General features: G+C 36.3%; 1 protein-coding gene across 1 annotated transcript; it reads left to right on the top strand.

Annotated features, from left to right (window-relative positions):
- Nucleotides 1–4,248: 4,248 nt before the first annotated feature.
- On the top strand, nt 4,249–17,245 carry RSPH4A (radial spoke head component 4A; the record flags this gene model as incomplete). Its single annotated transcript, XM_081296349.1, has 6 exons — nt 4,249–4,925; nt 9,253–9,487; nt 12,439–13,179; nt 14,330–14,477; nt 15,152–15,269; nt 16,682–17,245. 6 exons carry the CDS (start codon nt 4,249–4,251, stop codon nt 16,905–16,907), a joined length of 2,145 nt encoding a protein of 714 aa, XP_081152475.1. The 3' UTR covers nt 16,908–17,245.
- Between the last annotated feature and the right edge of the window lie 2,134 nt (nt 17,246–19,379).

Below are 19,379 nucleotides of genomic sequence, written 5' to 3' on the forward strand. Positions count from 1 at the left end.
CTGTATGTTTCTTAAATGAATGAATTAAAAAACCTAAAATCTAATATTAACATAACAATAGTTCACAGGGTGTTTTTTTTTTCCTCACAATTTTAGAAGTTTTAGATTGTTTGGTCCTGCTCTTTGGAGGCCTGTTATGAGGCAGAACATCTTGACTAAAGAGTGTACAGAGAAAATTCCCAAGAAATAAAATAAAGAAAGAAAACTGGGTCCCAAAATCCCCTTCAATAGAATACCCCCTATGACTTAAAGACCTGCCACTAGGCTCTACTTCTTAATGGTTCTACTACCTTCCAATAGCACTTCCTCAGGACCAACCCTTTAACATGAAAGCATTTAGGGGTTTTCCATCTCTGGGTTACAAAATTCACATTCCATTAAATGAAGGAAAAATGCATTCATTCAATCATTAGAGTCTCCAAATCCTAACTGTTCCAACATTGCTTGAAAGTCTAAATCCAGTGTCTCTTTCAAGACTCAAGGCAAATTTTATCTGAAAAAAATATATATATAACTTAAAAAAGAAAAAAGAAAAACCCTATATATTTCTAAGATAAATTGGTAGGGCATAATGAGAGTAAACATTTTATTCCAAAATTTTATTCTCATGAGCTAAAATCAGCCTACAATACTCATGCTGTAGCCTGAATGCTGTGCTGCCTTGAAATTTCCTCTCCCAGGTAAACCAGTCCATCATCTTTAAGCTCAACCTCCCACAAAGTCTCTCACAAAGACATGGACAAAATGTTTCCAGATTTTTTTTAAACCATCATATAACAAGAGTGCCTTTTAGTCCAAATTTTCAATGCAATCCTCATTTCCATCTGAAACCTCATCAACATAGCCTTTACTATCCACATTCTTGTCTTCTGAGCACTCACCAGAATTATCTATTAAGTTCTGCATATGTATTTTAGACTGTTTCTATCCCGGTTCTCCAAACATTTCCAAACTTCTCCCTTAAGCAAATTCCAAAGGTTCTTTGCATATCAAAGATATGGAAAAGCTAGTTCCACTTCTTGTTAGTATTCTGTCACTATAATAAATAACTGAGGTAATCAATCTGTAAAGGAGACTTTGGTCCATTATCAGTTGGGCCTGTTGCTTTTGGGTTTATGGTGAGGCAGCATATCATGTCAAGAGTGCACAGTAGAGCAAAACCATTCACCTCATGACCATGAAATGCAAGAAAGAGGAAGGGTTTAATGTACCACAATCCCTTTTGAGGGCACTAACCCAGTGGCATAAAGACCTGCCACTAAGTCCTACCTCTTAAAGATTTCACCATCTACCAACAACACCTCCCTGGGAACCAATACGTGGGCCTTTGGGGGAAATTTAAGATCTAATATAGTAGATTCATAAATAATTTATGGATTAAAGAGAAAATATCAAAAGAAATTCAAAAATATATATTGAACTGAACCAATAGGAAATAGAATATATCATAATCTGTGTAAATCAGCTAATGGAGTGGTTCATGGAAATACAGAGAAAACAATGTTGCTAATAGAAAACAAAAAAAATGATATCTCAATCAATGATCCAATCTTCCATCTCAAGATACTATCAAAAGGAGAGCCTAATAAAACCAAAGTAAGAAGAAGAAAAGAAACAACTAAGAACAGGAATCAATTGTATTGTCATGAGCAACTAATAAAAAAAAGAAAACAAAAAAATAGAAAATAATAAAACACAAGGCTAGTTTATAAAATATGCAGTAAAGTTGATAAACTTCCAATAAGTCCAAGAAAAAAGTAGAGAAATTGTCATTATCAAGAATGAAAAAGGAAATAGTACTTCAGACTTAACAAAGTTTAAAAGAATAAGAAGAGAGCACTACAAAGAACACAAAATAACCTGCATAGTGGTGCATGCCCATAATCTCAGCAGCTCTGGAGCCTGAAACAGAAGGATCAGAAGGTCAAGGCTAGCCTCATCAACTTAGCAAGAACTTGTCAAAAAAATAAAATAAAAAGAGCTGGGGATGTCTTTTAAAATCCCAAACTACCAATATACATCCAAGATAAAAGTGATATTTGAACAGTCCTATAAATATACTATAAAAGAAATTTAATTTGCAATTTAAAACCGTCTGAAATACACTGGGCCTGGTGGTCCACACCTGTAATTGCAGTGGGTGGGGAGGCTGAGGCAGGCAGATTACGAGTTCAAAACCAGCCTCAGTAAAAGTGAGGCACTAAGAAAATCAGTGAGACCTTGTCTCTAAATAAAATACAAAAAAGGACTGGGGATGTGGCTCAGTGGTTGAGTGCTTCTGAGTTCAATCCCTGGTACCAAAAAAAAAAAAAAAGGAAATAAAGGAATCCATCTGCAATAGAAATCTCCAAACACAGAGTTTCCCTATAAATTTTATTAAACATTTAAAGAAATGGTGCCCCTACACAATCCACTTCAGAGAATGGGAGGGAGTGGTTCTCCATTCATTTTATGAGTCCAGAATCTATGAGAATTGCTCAAGATGAAGCGGGGAAGGTAAACAGGCTAAGAACTTTGAACTTTATTCTAAGAATGATGAGAAACAACTTTGGGATTATTTAGAGTTAAAGTCCAGATAGAATTTGGGACTGAAGCAAGAATAATAATGGACATTTTCTTAGATTGTTCCTTTCATTTGCTCTTTACTCCTCAAGTGGAATGATAAGCAAGATCTAAGTGTTTCTTCGTGTTTCCTTTCTCCTGACTTTACCATCCTGCTCTGTCTTGTTTTTCAAAGGAAAAAACCTTCATCATCTCTTGCCAGCTCTAAGGGAGAAGAAAAAAGATCCATGCAGGAGTAAAAGACTTACTCCAAACCTTGCACCAATTACATAGAAACTGGTTTATAGTTCTAATTTATCTTAACCTTTGGTTTCATTTTTAAAATTCTAAATGTTCTAAATCTAGAGTATCTAACTTTAAGGAGTCCCTGAATCAGCAAGAATTATACAGAACATTTTTTAAGTGTGCTTTACTGTGTATTTTGAAGGCAGTGCAGATCCACAGGGGAAAAGATCCACAGATATATCAAATTATTGAAGGATTTTTGATTTCCCCTCTAAACTGGGGGTGGAGGAGTAAATATTATGTTCTTACATGATGGTAGAATTTATCATCATTGTGAAATAAAAGTCATGTCATTGTAAAACATTAAACACCAAGTACTGTTTGGTTTATAAAAAAGAGCAATGTAGAATTAAAACTATTAAATTAATGTATGGTTAATAGTCAAGACAGGACAGTACAAGATATGGTCCAATCTTGTACACCTTCTCCATGTTGAAGACTATATACAAATAGTCATAATCATGATCTAAAATCATTTGCAAAATTATGAGTTGGTATTTATATTATCAGGTAAAGATTTATTATGTTGACAGATTTTAGGGTTAATTTTAATTTCAATTATTAGGCAATAGGTAATCCATAAACTGTATTATATAGGGTGATTTTCTGCACTGCCTTCTCCTTGAAGATAACATTCTGTGAACTCACATGCAGATTCCTAATAAAACAAAAGAGCAAAACTCAAGCCTTCTTTGTTTGTTCTCCAAAAGTCTCCAGAGTTGCTTGGTTGGCACAATGAGTCATCTTCTATGAGTTACAAATGTGAGTCTCAGACGAGACATCCATGCAGTCTATGTCTTGGAATCCCTCCGTCTACACTGCAGGGTCTCATTGTCACTTGCACCTACAGGATTCCCAAAGGCCCTCCTACCTTTCCTTTCCTTCCTCCCTCCTTCTCTGCCCCCCTAATTTCCTACCTTTCTTCCGTTCTCAGTCTCTCTCACGCATCCCTACTTACAGACTAAATGCAAGGTCTCTCTGCTAAAGCCTGTTAACTCCTCACAGTTATCAAACTATCAGACCTTAAAACCCTCCTTCCTGCAGGGCACCTTCAATCCTTTCATTAAACAATCGAGACACAGACGCTGGAGTTCTCGGGTTTCCAAACAGAGTCCAGGTCGGATTGGCTGAGCTAGATAGAGGGGCAGGGACTCCATCAAATCACAAACCTAGGATTTTCATGTTTCTTGGGCTCCTCCCTAGAATCCTGGCAACTGACTTGTATTGTTTTTCTTAAGGAACCCTGCCTGGGGTTGCTATGGAGACAGGACGCTGCAACTTACAGAGCAGCTATGACCCAGAGATCACATAAGAGACCTCAGCAAACACCAGCCTTGCATTGCCTTCTTCCAAATCTTCACACCCATTTCATCCAAACCTTTTTTTCTCTTGTCTCCTTCCATGGAAGACTCGACTTCCCTGAAGCAAGAAAAAGAAAACCACGAATTGAAGGAAGTAGAGGGGCCAGGGGAAGAAAAGACAGCAGCTTCTCCCCAAGACCCTGACCCTCAGTCATCTGAGCCTTTGGAGGCAGAGCAGGTACCAGAAACTGGACCCCAGACCAGCAAAAGCCCTCCTTGGAGCCCCCGGTCCAGAGCCAGCATAGTTCTGGGAGACCTCACAGAACCAGGGGCATTACCTCCCCATTCCCCTCCTCAGCAGCCTTCTTCCACTCCTCCCTTGACTCTGGGAGAGCAGGATCTTGGAACCCCACTGCAGTCAGACAGGGCCACTAGTATAATTCCTAATGCTGGGACACCTCTTTCTGATCCTTTGGAACAACCATCTGACAAGAGAGAATCAACTTTTCATGGCACAAGACAATTGGAGGAAAACACCTTTCCACAGTCTCAGCACTCCAAATCTGAACTGTATGGGCCAAAGGACCCAAGCTATGATACCTCTAAACAAAAAGAGCTGAGATTTGACATTTTTCAGGAAGAAGATTCAAACAGTAATTGTGATCTTCTGCAGCTGGAGCCTGGGGCCTCAGAAGTGGCCCCCAGCATGCTTGAGATTGCCATTCAGAATGCTAAGGCTTACCTACTGAGGACCAGTAGCAAGTCTGGCCTCAATCTGTAAGTTTCCAAGAGGAAAAAAAAAAAAGTTTTTCAAAGCAAAAGTGGGTGTGAGTATCTCTGTGTGAGAGTGTGTTTCTGTGAGTGAATGGAAATATACTTGAGAAGATTTTATACTAAAAGGGAGTTAGTGACATAGCTTTGTATCACAGGACTCAGAACAGGTCACCTGTCAGGATTCTTCAAATTTCTTTGAAGAACCTAGGCACACAGAAATAAAATGTAGGATTGTTGGTCATGGGCTTTGTCCGAAACAAACAAACAAAAAAGCAATATAGTGAAGTCTAAGCATCTTTCCAGGATTATTGTAATAAATAAATGTCTGCAGAGATACAGAGAGAACATGTCTGCAATCTAAGCATTCTAGTGCTTGCAAGGCTTGGCTTTTAGTTCCTTCCCAACACAGTTTTCCTGGGACTGTCCTGATTTGAACACTGAAAGTTCTTCATCCTAAGAAACTGCTCAATCCTGGCCAACTAGGAAAATTGGTCACCATAGGAGACCTTTAGGGCACATGCTATTTATCCACTTTTATCTTAAAATGTGATGGCCAAATAAGTTCTGGGAATCCCACTGTAGTTTGAATTTCAGAATTCATGACAGCAAAGCTCTGTAGAGGATCTCTGTAGAGGGTTACAGAATAATAGCTGAATTTTATGGCTAGAAAGGAGGTTAGAAAACATCAAATGAACTTATCTGCTTTTAAGTGGAGGAAATGACTGTGAGAGAACAGAATTTTCTCGTTTCCACTGGCTCACATCTCTCATATCTACCTCTCTATCACTGTGCTCCAGTCACACAGCCTGGTGAGTTTCATGTTTTTCTCTCTGCACAGAAGTTTCCTTCCTTTAGTCTTCTGGCAGACTCTGACCCTTCAGAATTCAGCTTCCATACAATTTTGTTATAATAATCTATTCTTTTCCTTCATTGGACTTAATGCCCATTATAATTTCATATACATTTATAGGCTTATTTTTTAAAATATTTTTTAGTTGTAGATGGACACAGTGACTTTATTTTATTTATTTAGTGTTTTTTTTTTTTAATGTGATGCTGAGAATTGAACCCAGTGCCTCTCATGTGCTAGCGCTCTACCACTGAGCCACAACCCCAGCCTCATGGGCTTACATCTTAATGTCTTCCTCTTCTACTGGAATGGAAACCCTAAGAGTGAAGGGATCATGTGAGTCTTGTACATCACAGTGTACTTAGTGCCTAGCACAATGCTGTCAACTGATTATTGAATGAGGATGTGTGAATGAATGGCAGCTCAGGACTACAGTCCACGCCCTCTGAATCAATTTCAGTTCTCATCATAATCTGTTGAGATGCCTCCGGTTTTGCCTGTAAATTCTGAGTGCTTACTGAACATACAATATGACAAATATTTGCAGCTGTTACTAAGCTTTAGAAAATGTAAAATATGATTTTAAGGTCTAATGAAAAAAAGTATTTGCTCTGAGAAATCTTCCACTAAACTTGAGATTGAACACTTTAAAATATTATTTATAATCTATCATTTTAGATACAACTTACTTATAGAGAATGTAATTTTGCAATTTAGTAGAAGATTATACTTGAATACCTAGGATAAATTTGTCATAACCTGCCAGGTTAAATAACAAGCATGAGTTGATAAATGTTTTACAATCACAAAAGAGCTTCATAAAAATACTTGTGAGTTTACTAACATTTAAAATTGAATACAAAAAGTAAAGTAAGAAAATTCTCTTAATGAATTATTTTCTAGCTGATATTACTTAATATTTAAATTTATTTTATTTTCAAATGCTGTTTCTGCATTAATTGAATACTTTCCAAAGTATTCACCATTATCCTCTTTAGAGCCTGCAGTTAAAAACTGCTTAGTACTGGGCGCAGTGGCACACGCCTGTTATCCCAGCTACTCAGGAGGCTGAGACAGGAGGATCGTGAGTTGAAAGCTAGCCTCAGCAAAAGTGAGGGCTAAACAACTTAGTGAGCCTTGTCTCTAAATAAAATACAAAATAGGGCACTAGAGATGTGGGTCAGTGGTTAAGTGCCCCTGAGTTCATTCCCTGGTACAAAAAAAAAAAAAAAAAAAACTTAGTAAAGATGCTTTTAATCCCCATCTTTCATGTGCAGATCCAATTTGGCAATCATAAAAACTGTTTTTGTAGCAATGAAAATCTGTTATTAAATACAGAATCTAATAATTTTTTTTTGCTATTGAACAAAAAGCCTAGAGTAAAAATTATTTCCTTTTTCAATCATTCTATCAAAACAAATTATTAATACTGCTTAACTGAAAAAATGCTGACACATGCCTGTAATCTCAGCAACTCAGGAAGCTGAGGCAGGAGGATCACAAATTTGAAGGCAACTTCAGCAATTTAGCAATACCCTAAACAATTTAGTGAGACTCTGTCTCAAAAAAAATAAATAAAAATAAAAAGACTGGGGATGTAGCTCAGTGGTAAATACTCCCCTAGTTCAATTCTCAGTTCAAAAAATATATATTTATTATATATTTAGATTTAATAAAAGCTGGGCCTGGTGGTGCTCACTTGTAATACCAGTGACTTGGGAGGCTGAGTCAGGAGGACTACAAGTTCAAAGCTAGCCTCAGCAACTTAGGAAGACCCTGTTTCAAAATAAAACATGAAAAAGGCTCAGTGATTAGTGCCCTGGGTTCAGGCATATGGCTCAGTGGTTAAGCACCTTGGGTTCAACCCCTGGAACAACAACAACAACAAAAAAGATCTAATAAAAGTACATCAGATATGTACTTAAAAATTTTTTGTAATACCTGACTGGGGAAATATGAATAAAACACTTATGGACATTATATTAAAACTTAAAACATTATATCGAAAAATAAAATGAAAATTTTGACTTGGATTCTGATTTCCCTAGCCCCTACTGGAGCAAATCAAACACTCTAGTTAAAAACCTGCTATTGCCCGGTAACAACCATCTTTTTAGTCTAGAGAGTTCTCCATGAGTTTCAAGACTAAATGGAAATTAGGCAAGCTTGATGAAGTTTTAAAGAAACTCCTAGTCAAAACAATCTTGTTCACTTACAAGAACAGCAACATTTGAGCACAGAATAACATATTCTCCAAACATAATATTTGTGAATGGCCTTTCACATTGGTTGTGCATAGCATCTACATGTTTTCTTGTGACATTCTTAAGGTCTAAGATAAATACATTAACAAAGAAAACTCAAAAAATATATCAATTAATAGGAACTATACACTTCTCGATTTATTGTGTTTCTTTCTAGCAAGGGAGAAAATAAATAAAAAATAAAACTCCAATCTTGGCCATGGAAAAACCTAATGCAGTTTCTAGATAGGAAATATATAATGTACAGTATTTCATGGCAGCATTTCAGTGTTCTCATAAAAGGCTCAGTATTGTTTGGGGAAATGTCTTAAAGTGGTGTGTCCTTGAGCATGAAAGGGATTTTATATTATTTTTTAAGAGGAATGATGTACTGGGTACAAACAAAGGCTCTCAGCTGGGACTTAACCACGTATGAAAGTGATTTCTGTTAGATTTATCTCACTAGACAAAAGGTCAAGTAATTAGAAACAAAATTTGAGAGATACATCCAGCAGAGAGGCAATTTATGCACCTTTCCACATTGAACAGGAAATTTTCTTTCCAATATGAAAGCAGTTTTGATCAGTTTTTGTCTTCTTAAAAATAAAGCCACACTGCAAATCTGCTATTAGAAAATCATACTCTAACAGTTATGAATAAAATGCAAAGAATTCCTGAGGGTAGGGATAGCTTCATTAATTTGGTTGTGAAATAAAAAGCAGGGTTTTTGATATAACAAGATATTAGATATGTCACTTTTGAATTAAGGGGTAATACTTGATGACAGTTGTCTTTTAGTTGTGTCTGAATGGAGATTGCAATATGAAATGCATTTCTTGTAGATTTGAAAACACTGAAGTAGATAATTGGCTTTAAAAACAAGGTAGAATCATTAGGATTTAAAAATTGGATTTAGTGAGGGCAGAGGAAGGGGACATGGAAAATAATTTAAGGTAAATCAGTGAAAAATGTTTATCACTTCAAAGTATATAACCAAGAGATTTCAGTTTCAGAAATGAAATGTAAAAAATGTACCTGATATAGAATATGTATCTTGTTACAATGTTTTTCTTTAATAACTTAAGCATCCAAATTGTATCAGAAGCATTTTCTAAGAAAGTTGTAGGATAGGTTCTTTCATGGTGTAAATTATCTTCACTGAAAAAATCTTTGAAGACTTGAAGTTGTTGAAATTCCCTAAAATGCATGTAATTTGGAATCTTCTCTCTTTGGGCAGATACGATCATCTTTCTAATGTGCTAACCAAGATATTAGATGAGCGTCCCGAAAATGCTGTTGACATCATTGAAAATATTAGCCAAGATGTGAAAATGGCTCATTTTAGTAAAAAATTAGATACACTCCAAAATGAGAATGAGCTGCTTCCAATGTATGAAATAGCTGAGATGCAGAAGACTCTTTTTCTCCAGGGAAATTTAGAAGGAGCTGATCAGGAATTAGAAGATGAAATAGTGAGTCACTATTTAATTTTTTAAAAACTTGTTCTAATTAGTTATACATGACAGTAGAATGCACTTTGATACATCATTCACATATGGAGGATAATTTCTCATTCTTCTGGTTGTACATGATGTAGAATCCCTCTGGTTTTATATATATATATATATATATATATATATATATACATATATATATATATATAGAGAGAGAGAGAGAGAGAGAGAGAGAGAGAGAGGGTAACAATGTCTGATTCATTCTACTATCCTTCCTACTATTATAACTTTTGATACTTATTTGGATTGAGTGTGGTATGGTTTCAAGTTTTTTTTTTTTTACTAATTATCTATTTTATAGTATTCACACATTATTTTTTCTTAAATCTCTTCAAGCTTTCTCCAATCAACCCCACTTCTCACCATGTTCTTCCTGAGTCATTTTTTACAGTTTCATGTCATGTTTTAGTGCTTTTCAATCCTCACATTTTGCTAAATGTTTGTGGGATACGTTTCTGGAAAGCAGAGTATAAAATAATTTCCTCCTATTTTTTGTTCTCCAAGTTGCTGTTTCTTATTAAATATTTGTTGAATAATAATCAATTTCAGATAGAGTTATGCACCAGGTAATGACATTTCAGAAAATAATAGGCTACATATATGACAGTGGTCCTTTAAAATTATAATGAGATGGATAATCTCATTATAGGGGTTGGGGAGAAACACAAATAAGCCTGAGACCCTGAGGTAGGATTAGTTTTAGAACCTGGAAGAGTTAAATCATCAGGTGCAGATGGAAAGCTCCATCTCAGAGTGGAAAGACTCCCGGAGGAAAGTCTCTGAAGCAATGAAATCTGAGCAACTCTGTCCCACATAAATGTTACAGTACTCATGGTTTTATTCCTGTTTGGGACCACACCATGATTCCTGTTCTTAGTTCTCAACTTTGATTTGTTCATTCACTGATTCACTTACCAACTCTGTGACTGTCTATTGCCTTCCAGGTCCAGAGATATACATGTGAAAAAGACTTCTGATTTTGAGTTGCTTAAAGTTTAGTGAAGGAGACAACAAAAACTGGATGAGTGCAGTAGATAGTTTAATATGATGGAAAAACTTGGGCTTTGGAGTTCCATCTGTGTAGCAATGCTGTATCATTCACTTTGTAGTTGTGTGACTTCGGCAGGTAACTAAACTTCTAAGTGTCGGGGATAATCACTCAGCAGTAGAGGTAGTCAAAAGGTATAAAATAGGTATAAAGTTTGGCATATACTAGAAATGTATTATAGCAGTTATTATTATATTTTTTTGACAGCAAGCTACAGGGTCAGACAGAATGGAACAAGTAACTCTGGTGTTGGAAATTAGGCAAGACTTTGTAGCGCAGGTGATATTTCATTTGTAACATGAAGGATAAGTAGAAGATTACCAAAATGAAGACCAAAAGAAATAAAATTCTGAGGGAAAAAGGGACACTAGTAAAGTCAGGAAAGAGTATTTGTTATGGTTTGGATATGCAGTGTCTCGCAAAAGCTCATGTATGAGACAATGCAGAAATGTTCAGAGGTTATATGATTAGATTATATAGCTATAGCCCAATCAGTGGATTAATCCACTTGATGTATTAATAATTTGAAAGAACTACTGTACGGGGTGGTAACTGTATGCAGGTTGAGTGTAACAGGAAGTAGATCACTGGGACCGTGTCTTTGGGGTTATGTTTTGTCCCTGGCAAGAGGAGTTCTCTCTCTGTTTCCTGGCTGTCATGTCCTGAGCAGCTTTCCTGTCACACCTTTCAGCCTCACCTGGAGCCCAGAGCTTTGGAGTCAACCAAACATAAACTCCCTATGAAACCATAAGCCCAAATAAACTTTTCCTCCTCTAACCTGTTCTTGTCCAGTATTTTGATCACAGCAATGAGAAGCTGACTAAAACATTATTCACATTTCAAACAACCACATATCACTTGAGTTAGATGGGTGAACTCCTGCAAGCAAAAGGCAATGAGTGACACAAAATGACTAAAAGGAGATTTTGAGAATAATAAATGTAGGGCTCAATAAAGAAAATGGGAACCATGGCAATAGGCTAAGAAGAAATTATATTTTGACATAGAGTAATAATACAAACGAAAGTAGATCATTTGTAAGAACAGCAAGTGCTCTGGATTTCTCTATCTTATGAGTCAACATTTTGTCTTACAAGTTATATTGATCTCAGAAAATGCTCTTGCTCTTTCTAACTTTCCTAAATTTTAGTAAATGTTTTACTATAGTATACTTGATATTCTGCTTGTTCATTTTTCTGTATTTCTATAATAGAATTATTTATTTATGTTATCTTCATTATTTAAGTCCAAAAGTATGTGTCATAAGTAGGGGCAAGCATCTGACTATATTATGTCTTTAAGTATAGGCAATGTCTGAGCACTTATGATGTTTTCTTTTTACTTATCCTGATTGTTACCCTAAATAGGTTAATGTATTATTTTTATTTAACACACACATACGTAAAACCATGTATTTAACAAGTATTTTTATGGCAATATAAGCATATATGTATATATATATATATAACTATGTTGTTTCTAAACACATGGGCACATAAGTTATATATATCTTATTTTAGGGTAGTAAGAGTTGCTTAAATATGTTTTATAAAACAAGGGTGTTGCATTTTTATCATTGATAGTAGTTATTAATTTTTTCTGCCTAAAAGCACACACAAAACAGGGCCACTGTAATATATTAGTGAGTATAAGACACAATGAATGTCTTAAGAGGTTACACTTACAAGTAAGGAGAAAAGAATTTAAATTCAGAATTATCATAGTTTGAGTTAAGTATTTGAAGAAATGTTGAAGAAGTGGTGGAGACATAAAGTAGCACTAATATCAAGATGTATAAGGAAGAAAGAGAAGTGAACATTCCCTTATTGATAAAATTTTAACCCCAGCATTTGTTTCCCAGGCAGAAAGCTCTCTTCCAAATGTAATGGAGTCAGCTTTTTATTTTGAACAAGCCGGAGTTGGTCTGGGCACTGATGAGACTTACCGCATCTTTCTTGCCCTCAAACAACTTACTGAAACCCACCCAATCCAAAGATGCCGTTTCTGGGGCAAGATCCTGGGTATAGAAAGAAATTATATTGTGGCTGAAGTGGAATTTCGTGAGGGGGAAGATGAAGAGGAGGTGGAGGAGGAAGACGTAGCTGAAGAAAGGGACAATGAAGCAATTGAAGCTGATGAAGAGGAGGAAGATGAATTACCAAAGGCCTTTTACAAGCCCCCACCAACTATACCCAAAGAAGAAAATAGAACAGGCGCCAACAAATATGTCTATTTTGTTTGCAACGAACCAGGAAGACCTTGGGTGAAGTTACCATCAGTTATGCCTGCACAAATTGTGATTGCAAGAAAAATCAAGAAATTTTTCACTGGGAGATTAGATGCTCCCATCCTAAGCTACCCGCCTTTCCCAGGAAATGAGAGCAATTACTTGCGAGCACAAATTGCCAGAATTTCAGCAGGAACTCACGTCAGCCCTCTAGGATTCTTCCAGTTTGGTGAAGAGGAAGGAGAGGAGGAGGAAGAAGTGGAGGGTGGGAGAGATAGCTTTGAGGAAAACCCTGATTTTGAAGGCATTCAAGTGATGGATCTAGTGGAATCTCTCTCCAATTGGGTTCATCATGTACAGCATATTCTTCCACAGGTAGGGGTATTTGCCAGGTGATGTACAAATTCAATATAGCTATATGCATTCATTTTAAAAACAGTTCTTTTACTCTATCTCCAAAAAACTTGAATCTTTATCCCAAGAACACTATAGGATTATAACAAAAATCGGGGGGGGGGGGAAGCAAACAGTGATATAGGACACTATTACATAGAACCTATTGTGCCAGGTGCTACTAAGAGAAATATATCTGCCAAGTATGGTGGAACACACCTGTGATCCCAGCATCCCAGCAGCTTGGGAAGCTGAGGCAGGAGGATCATGAGTTCAAAGCCAGCCTAAGCAACAGCAAGGGGCTAAGCAACTTAGTGAGACCCTGTCTCTAAATAAAATACAAAATAGGGCTGGGGTTGTGGCTCAGTGGTTGAGTGACCCTGTATTCAATCCCCAATACCTGCTCCAAAAGCATTTTATATATAATAAAATATAATTAAGGGGCTATATATAATCTCATATACATATATAATTTAATCTTCATAAAAACTCTATGAAAGATTGAATATTACTATCTTTATTTTATAGATGAGGAAATTGAAGCAGAGGGTTTAGGAAACATGACAAAGTAATATAGCTAATACATTACAGTCAGATAGATGTGAAGCTGTGCAGAATAGACCCAGAGTCCCCCTTCTTAATTACTCTGCTATACTTCCTTGTTTGTGGGTAGAAAAATCTTCATTATACTTTTAACTAGATAAGAGATACACTTAGAGAGCTCTAGATAAATTGAGAAATTATAACTGCCTACCTACCTTATTACCTCACTTAAAATTTTGTTGTTTAATAATCATACCATATTAGCTTTACTTCATTTATATAAATCACATATGACAAACCAACAAAAAACATTATTACCTTTTCACTGATACTTTTAAAGCATACATAAACCTTCAAGTTCTGCAACTTCAAGAAGTGGACAAATTACTGGAATAAATAATACATTTTATTCTTGAAATGACCTAAATGGAAATAGCCTTTGATAAATAACTATAGAATGAATGAATGGATAATAGACTGATGTCCCACACAATGAAAACTCATTCTGATAATTGCTTTAATAGGAACAAATATTCTGAAATGTTAAGGTCCTCATGAGACTATTAAATAATGCAAAATTCATTTCCAGGGTCGCTGTAATTGGTTCAATCCTGTGCAAAAAGATGAGGAAGAAGAAGAGGAAGAAGATGAGGAAAAAGAAGAAAAAGGCGAAGATCCTGACTACATAGAACAGGAAGTGGGGCCCCCTCTTTTGACACCAATCTCTGAAGATTTAGGTAATTTAGATGACTGTTAACGTCATATAAACTGCATAACGTATACATTCTGTGGCAAATCTCTAAAAGTGAACTGGAGCCATGGTTTCCTCCCCTTCCCCTTCATGTGTTCCAGAATGGCAGGAGAGAAGAATGCCGTTGTCCATGCCAATGTGCTCTGACAGAAGCTGAAAGAATGATGTAGGGAGGGAACACAGTGGGCCGTAGCTCTTGCTAAAAATGTTCACAGGGTCTTATGCTTCATTCTTGTCTTGCTTTCTGCAAACTTGAACACTGGTGCTGCTGTCTTTACAATCACTCTTGTCCCATGTTCTTGTTTTTCTCATCTGCTTTGCTTGTGCTTGCAACCCTTAGTCTCTTCCACAGTAACAATTTGACCTTTCATTTGGTTATGAATAGTACTCCCTCTACCACAGAAATCCCTTCTCTGTTAATAAAGCCTGTGTTGCAAAAATGAATATGTGTGTGCATATATGTACATATATTTGAAATTTTATTATTCCAAAACATTCATAAATTCTCTCCTGATTTTGTTAAGCTGCTGTCTTAACTTTTCCTTCTCTATCAAGTGTGCCTGTATCTATGTGTATAAGACTTATAAAAATTACTTTGGTTATATAGTATCTTCTTGTCTGTTTAGGAGTTAAGTTTTCAAATCTCTCCTTGGGTTCCAGAGATTCAGAATATGCCTGCTTGGACAACACGGCTGTCCTCAAATCTCATCCCACAGTATGCTATCGCAGTCCTCCGATCCAACCTCTGGCCTGGAGCATATGCCTTTTCCAATGGCAAGTAAGTATCTGACCACTTTACAAACTCATTGTTGTGACTGTTTAACTCTGGAAATTATGTTCTCACTAGCATATTAATCTACTATTGCTTTAACTCAACTTTGACATATTAGGTACGTTTGGCCTAAGATTTATTCAAATAGCATCTCTATTAAACAGTAAAAGATATTAGAACAATTCAGGCTTTTGCCCTTTTATCTTAGTTATCTAATTAATTGAATTAAAATATGTTTTTTCATCTATGATTACTGGGGTAATTTACTTATACATTCACTTAGATAAATGGAGATAATTGTAAGCAGTGTTTAAATTAGTTTAAGACTCAGATCATTTTTATTGAACATCTCAGTAAAAGATAATTTTAAATATGTTTTATGTAGGCTGTCACTCTCAAAGAAATTAAGATATAGAGGATACTAAAAATCCTTTAATCCCTCACCAACACGTACACCTCCATTTGTCTCATACTTCCACTTCTTTCCTAATAACCTAGTGTTTAAAGCTCAACAGAGCAGGAGAGCACTGAGCTGCCAGGTGTCAGAGTAGCTCTTGTGGCAGCAAGCCAACATCAGAGCTGACTAAGCCTTTCATCGTTACTGTGCTAGCATGAGTAAGAGTCATTTTTGTCTTCTCCTTGTTCCATTTTCTCCCATGTGATGGCCGCCAGTGGAGAGTCAGATAGGAAGGTGCCACAGATGTGGGGTTCTGGCATCATCTCATTGACAAGGGAGTCTCTGAAGAAAAGGCTTCTGCAATATGGATGGAAGACGGGGTGGGGGAACTAGGAAGGGATGGAAAAGGATGCCTTCAGGACTCAGCTCGAATCCTAGAAACAAGCTACCTGGGCTAGGAATGTGAACATGTGAAGAGCAAGACCAGCCAGAGGGGTCAGAGTCCTTGGCCACAACTCCCTTAGACAAGGCAACACATTGGTTGAGCCCCTGTCTGCTATGGGAAAGGCAGTTGTCCAGTGAGGGCAACCAGGTGAAGCTTTTGCAATTGCCTATGGTGAAACCTAAAAACATGACACATGAGTTTTTAATGACAAGTCTGACTCCTTGCACAAGCCATGAGCTTGCTGGGTTAGCAATGTTTTGAACTTCTTTAACTTTATGCAGGGTATTAAGTGTTTTTCTGAATAATTAAATAAGGCCTTTACTTGGGGTCTGGGTATAGTGTACATTTTGACAGGGTCTGGCCCCAGGGTTTCCTTAACCAGCTTAAGCAGTTGGATCAAAACAATTCCTTGTAGTAGAATTACTGAAGGATATTTTACTTCTAGCATTTAAAATGTATTGTTTTTTAAAATTATGGGACCATGATACAATAATAGCACTTCATTGCTATAGAATGGTCATTTTCTTACTGAACAGAATATACAGACTTATTTATATGTTTTTTTTTTACTTACAGAAAGTTTGAGAATTTCTACATAGGGTGGGGTCATAAGTATAGTGTGGACAATTACACACCCCCAGTTCCACCACCTGTCTATCAAGAATACCCTAGTGGACCAGAAATTACAGAAATGGATGACCCTGGTGTGGAAGAGGAGAAGGCTTTCAGGGCTGCACAAGAAGCAACTGTATTTGCAGCTGAGGAAAATGAAGAAACTGAGGAAGATGAAGATGAAGACTAGTAAGAATAAAATTAGCTGACACCTATGTTTCATGAATATAGACAAACCCCTTATGTGAGACTGATTATATACATGTATGCACATATATACATATATATAAATTGGCCATTATCCGTGTGCATGTTATTCTTTAGAAATAGGAAACTTGACATTTCATGTGTAGAACTATTAATGGGTATATAAAAAGATACTCAATGGATCTTCCAGAAGCTAAATAATGTGATCATATTACTCTTCTGACAACCCTGGCTAATAGAATATATGCTTATGTATTCTTGTTTTTAAAAGGTCTGATTTAATTTCTAATACGATAAACATTAAAAGTCTAATCCACCAGGTTCCTTGGAAACTTCTATACTTTTGAGTGTCAAGGAGTAAGGAGAACAAAAGCACTAGTAATCAGTAAATTTGAGCATGTATTTCTAACCTTTGTAAAAACTGACTCAGGGCATGTATTCTTAAACATTTGTAATTGCTGGTGGTCAAGCCTGTGATATTGAGTACAAATACCATTTATGTTCATTTTCTTTTTGTAGGGGAATGTTCATAATTTCATGACCTGCTCAAAGACTATTGGAACATTTTGAGTTCTTTGTATATTCTGGAAATTAATGAGCCAATCCCCAAAATCCAAAGGTCAAATGTTCTCTCTGATATGTGAATGCTAACACACAACAAAGGGGGTGGAGAATAAAAGTTCAGTGGATTAGATAAAGGAGAATGAAGGGAAGGAGTGGTAGGAATAGGAAAGACAGTGAAATAAATTTGACATAACTTTCCTACGTACATATATGAATACACCACAGTCAATCTCAATAATGCATATATCCACAAGACTGGGATCCTAATTGGAATAAAATATGCTTCATGTTCGTATAAATATGTCAAAATACTGTATAATACTGTCATACAATATATAACTGAAAAGAACAAACAAAAAAGACTATTGGAGTGCTCATGCAATTGCCCCTCTCCACCCCGTTTTTTGCTACTGGTGATTGAACTCAGACACTTCACCACTGAGCTACATTACCAAACCCCAGCCTTTTTTTTTTCTTTCTTTTTTTTTTTTTTAATTTGGAAATGGAGTCTAAGTTGTCAAAGCCAACCTCAAACTTGTGATCCTCCTGCATCAGTCTCCCAAGTCTCTAGGAATGTAGGTATGTGCTACCTACCAAGCTCAGCAAGTCCCTTTTGAACTTCTCAATTTCCTCAATTGTAGTCCTTGTTCATCCTATAGAAATTGATTTAAATTTGGAAAATATGATTTGAAAATATGGTAAACTGGCAGATCCAGACATTTCAAACTTACATTCTCTACCCCTACATTTCTAAAATATTATAAATCAATTAAAAAGGGGGGATTTTTTAAGTCCATCTGTATAAGTTACCCTGAATTATGAATAAGAACTAGGTGCTACTCCTGAAATCATGGCTTTCACTGAAGCAGAAATATGAAAAGGTAAATATAAAGTTAGAATAGACTGTAATTTAGCAAGTAGTATAATGTGACCATTACAGAGTCCCATAGAATAGTGTCTCTCAAATTGTGGTAAAGGACCAATTAAAAAATTAATTCCACTATTAATGCTGATGTTTGTAAAATTTTAAAAAAATCACAGCAATCCTTAATTTCTAAATTTAACTTGTCATAGACTGGAAGTTTATGGATCACTCATCTACACTAAGTTACACTGCTTCGAGGACCTAGAAAGTGCACTTACTCTAGATTTGAGCAGATTAAGAAGTACCATTAAGAGCCACCAGGTAGAGCAGTGTGGGCGAAGGGTTCTAGGCAGAAAGAGCTGGATTTTGGCAATAGTCTTGAGTCTGAGTGAACTTGCCTTGAAGGGATGAGAGAGGAACCTGGAGAGGTAAGCTGAGGCCAGAGGGTAAAAAGGATGGATTTTTACCCATGAACAATAGGGAGGATTAAACTAGAAAGTCAAACAACTCATTTGTATTTTAGAACACTTTAGCTTCAGTTTGGAAAACAAATAATAAAAAATGCATACAGGGAAACTAGGAGGTTATCAGATTACCTTGGTTAGAAAAAGTGATGGCATGAACCAGGACAATTGCAAGAGGATATAAAATAGAAAACTGGTTACTAGTCTGCAGGACAGAACATTAGAAAGGGTGGCTCCAGAATTCTCTAATTGTCAATACTATTTCATCGTTAGAGCACAAATTTCAGTCTTTGCTGGAATACCTAAAATTCATAAATCTTTATTCAGTAGATTTCTGTTCATTGTATGGTACACATTTGCATTATTGTTGTTTCTGCTTAATCTCCACTTCTTCATCCACCTTCATTTCGTTCTGAGGACCTCTGTCCTGTTAGATAGTCTCCTGTCAATCAAATCAGTCCTGTCTAGAATCTGAATTCCGAGCAGACAATGTACTGTGGCTCCTCATCAGATTGTTCCTGCTATAAATTTCACCATGTTAGCCTTCAATTGACTGATTCCA

The sequence above is a fragment of the Spermophilus citellus genome, assembly GCF_964194105.1.
Source record: "Spermophilus citellus genome assembly, chromosome: 5".
Lineage (NCBI taxonomy): Eukaryota > Metazoa > Chordata > Mammalia > Rodentia > Sciuridae > Spermophilus > Spermophilus citellus.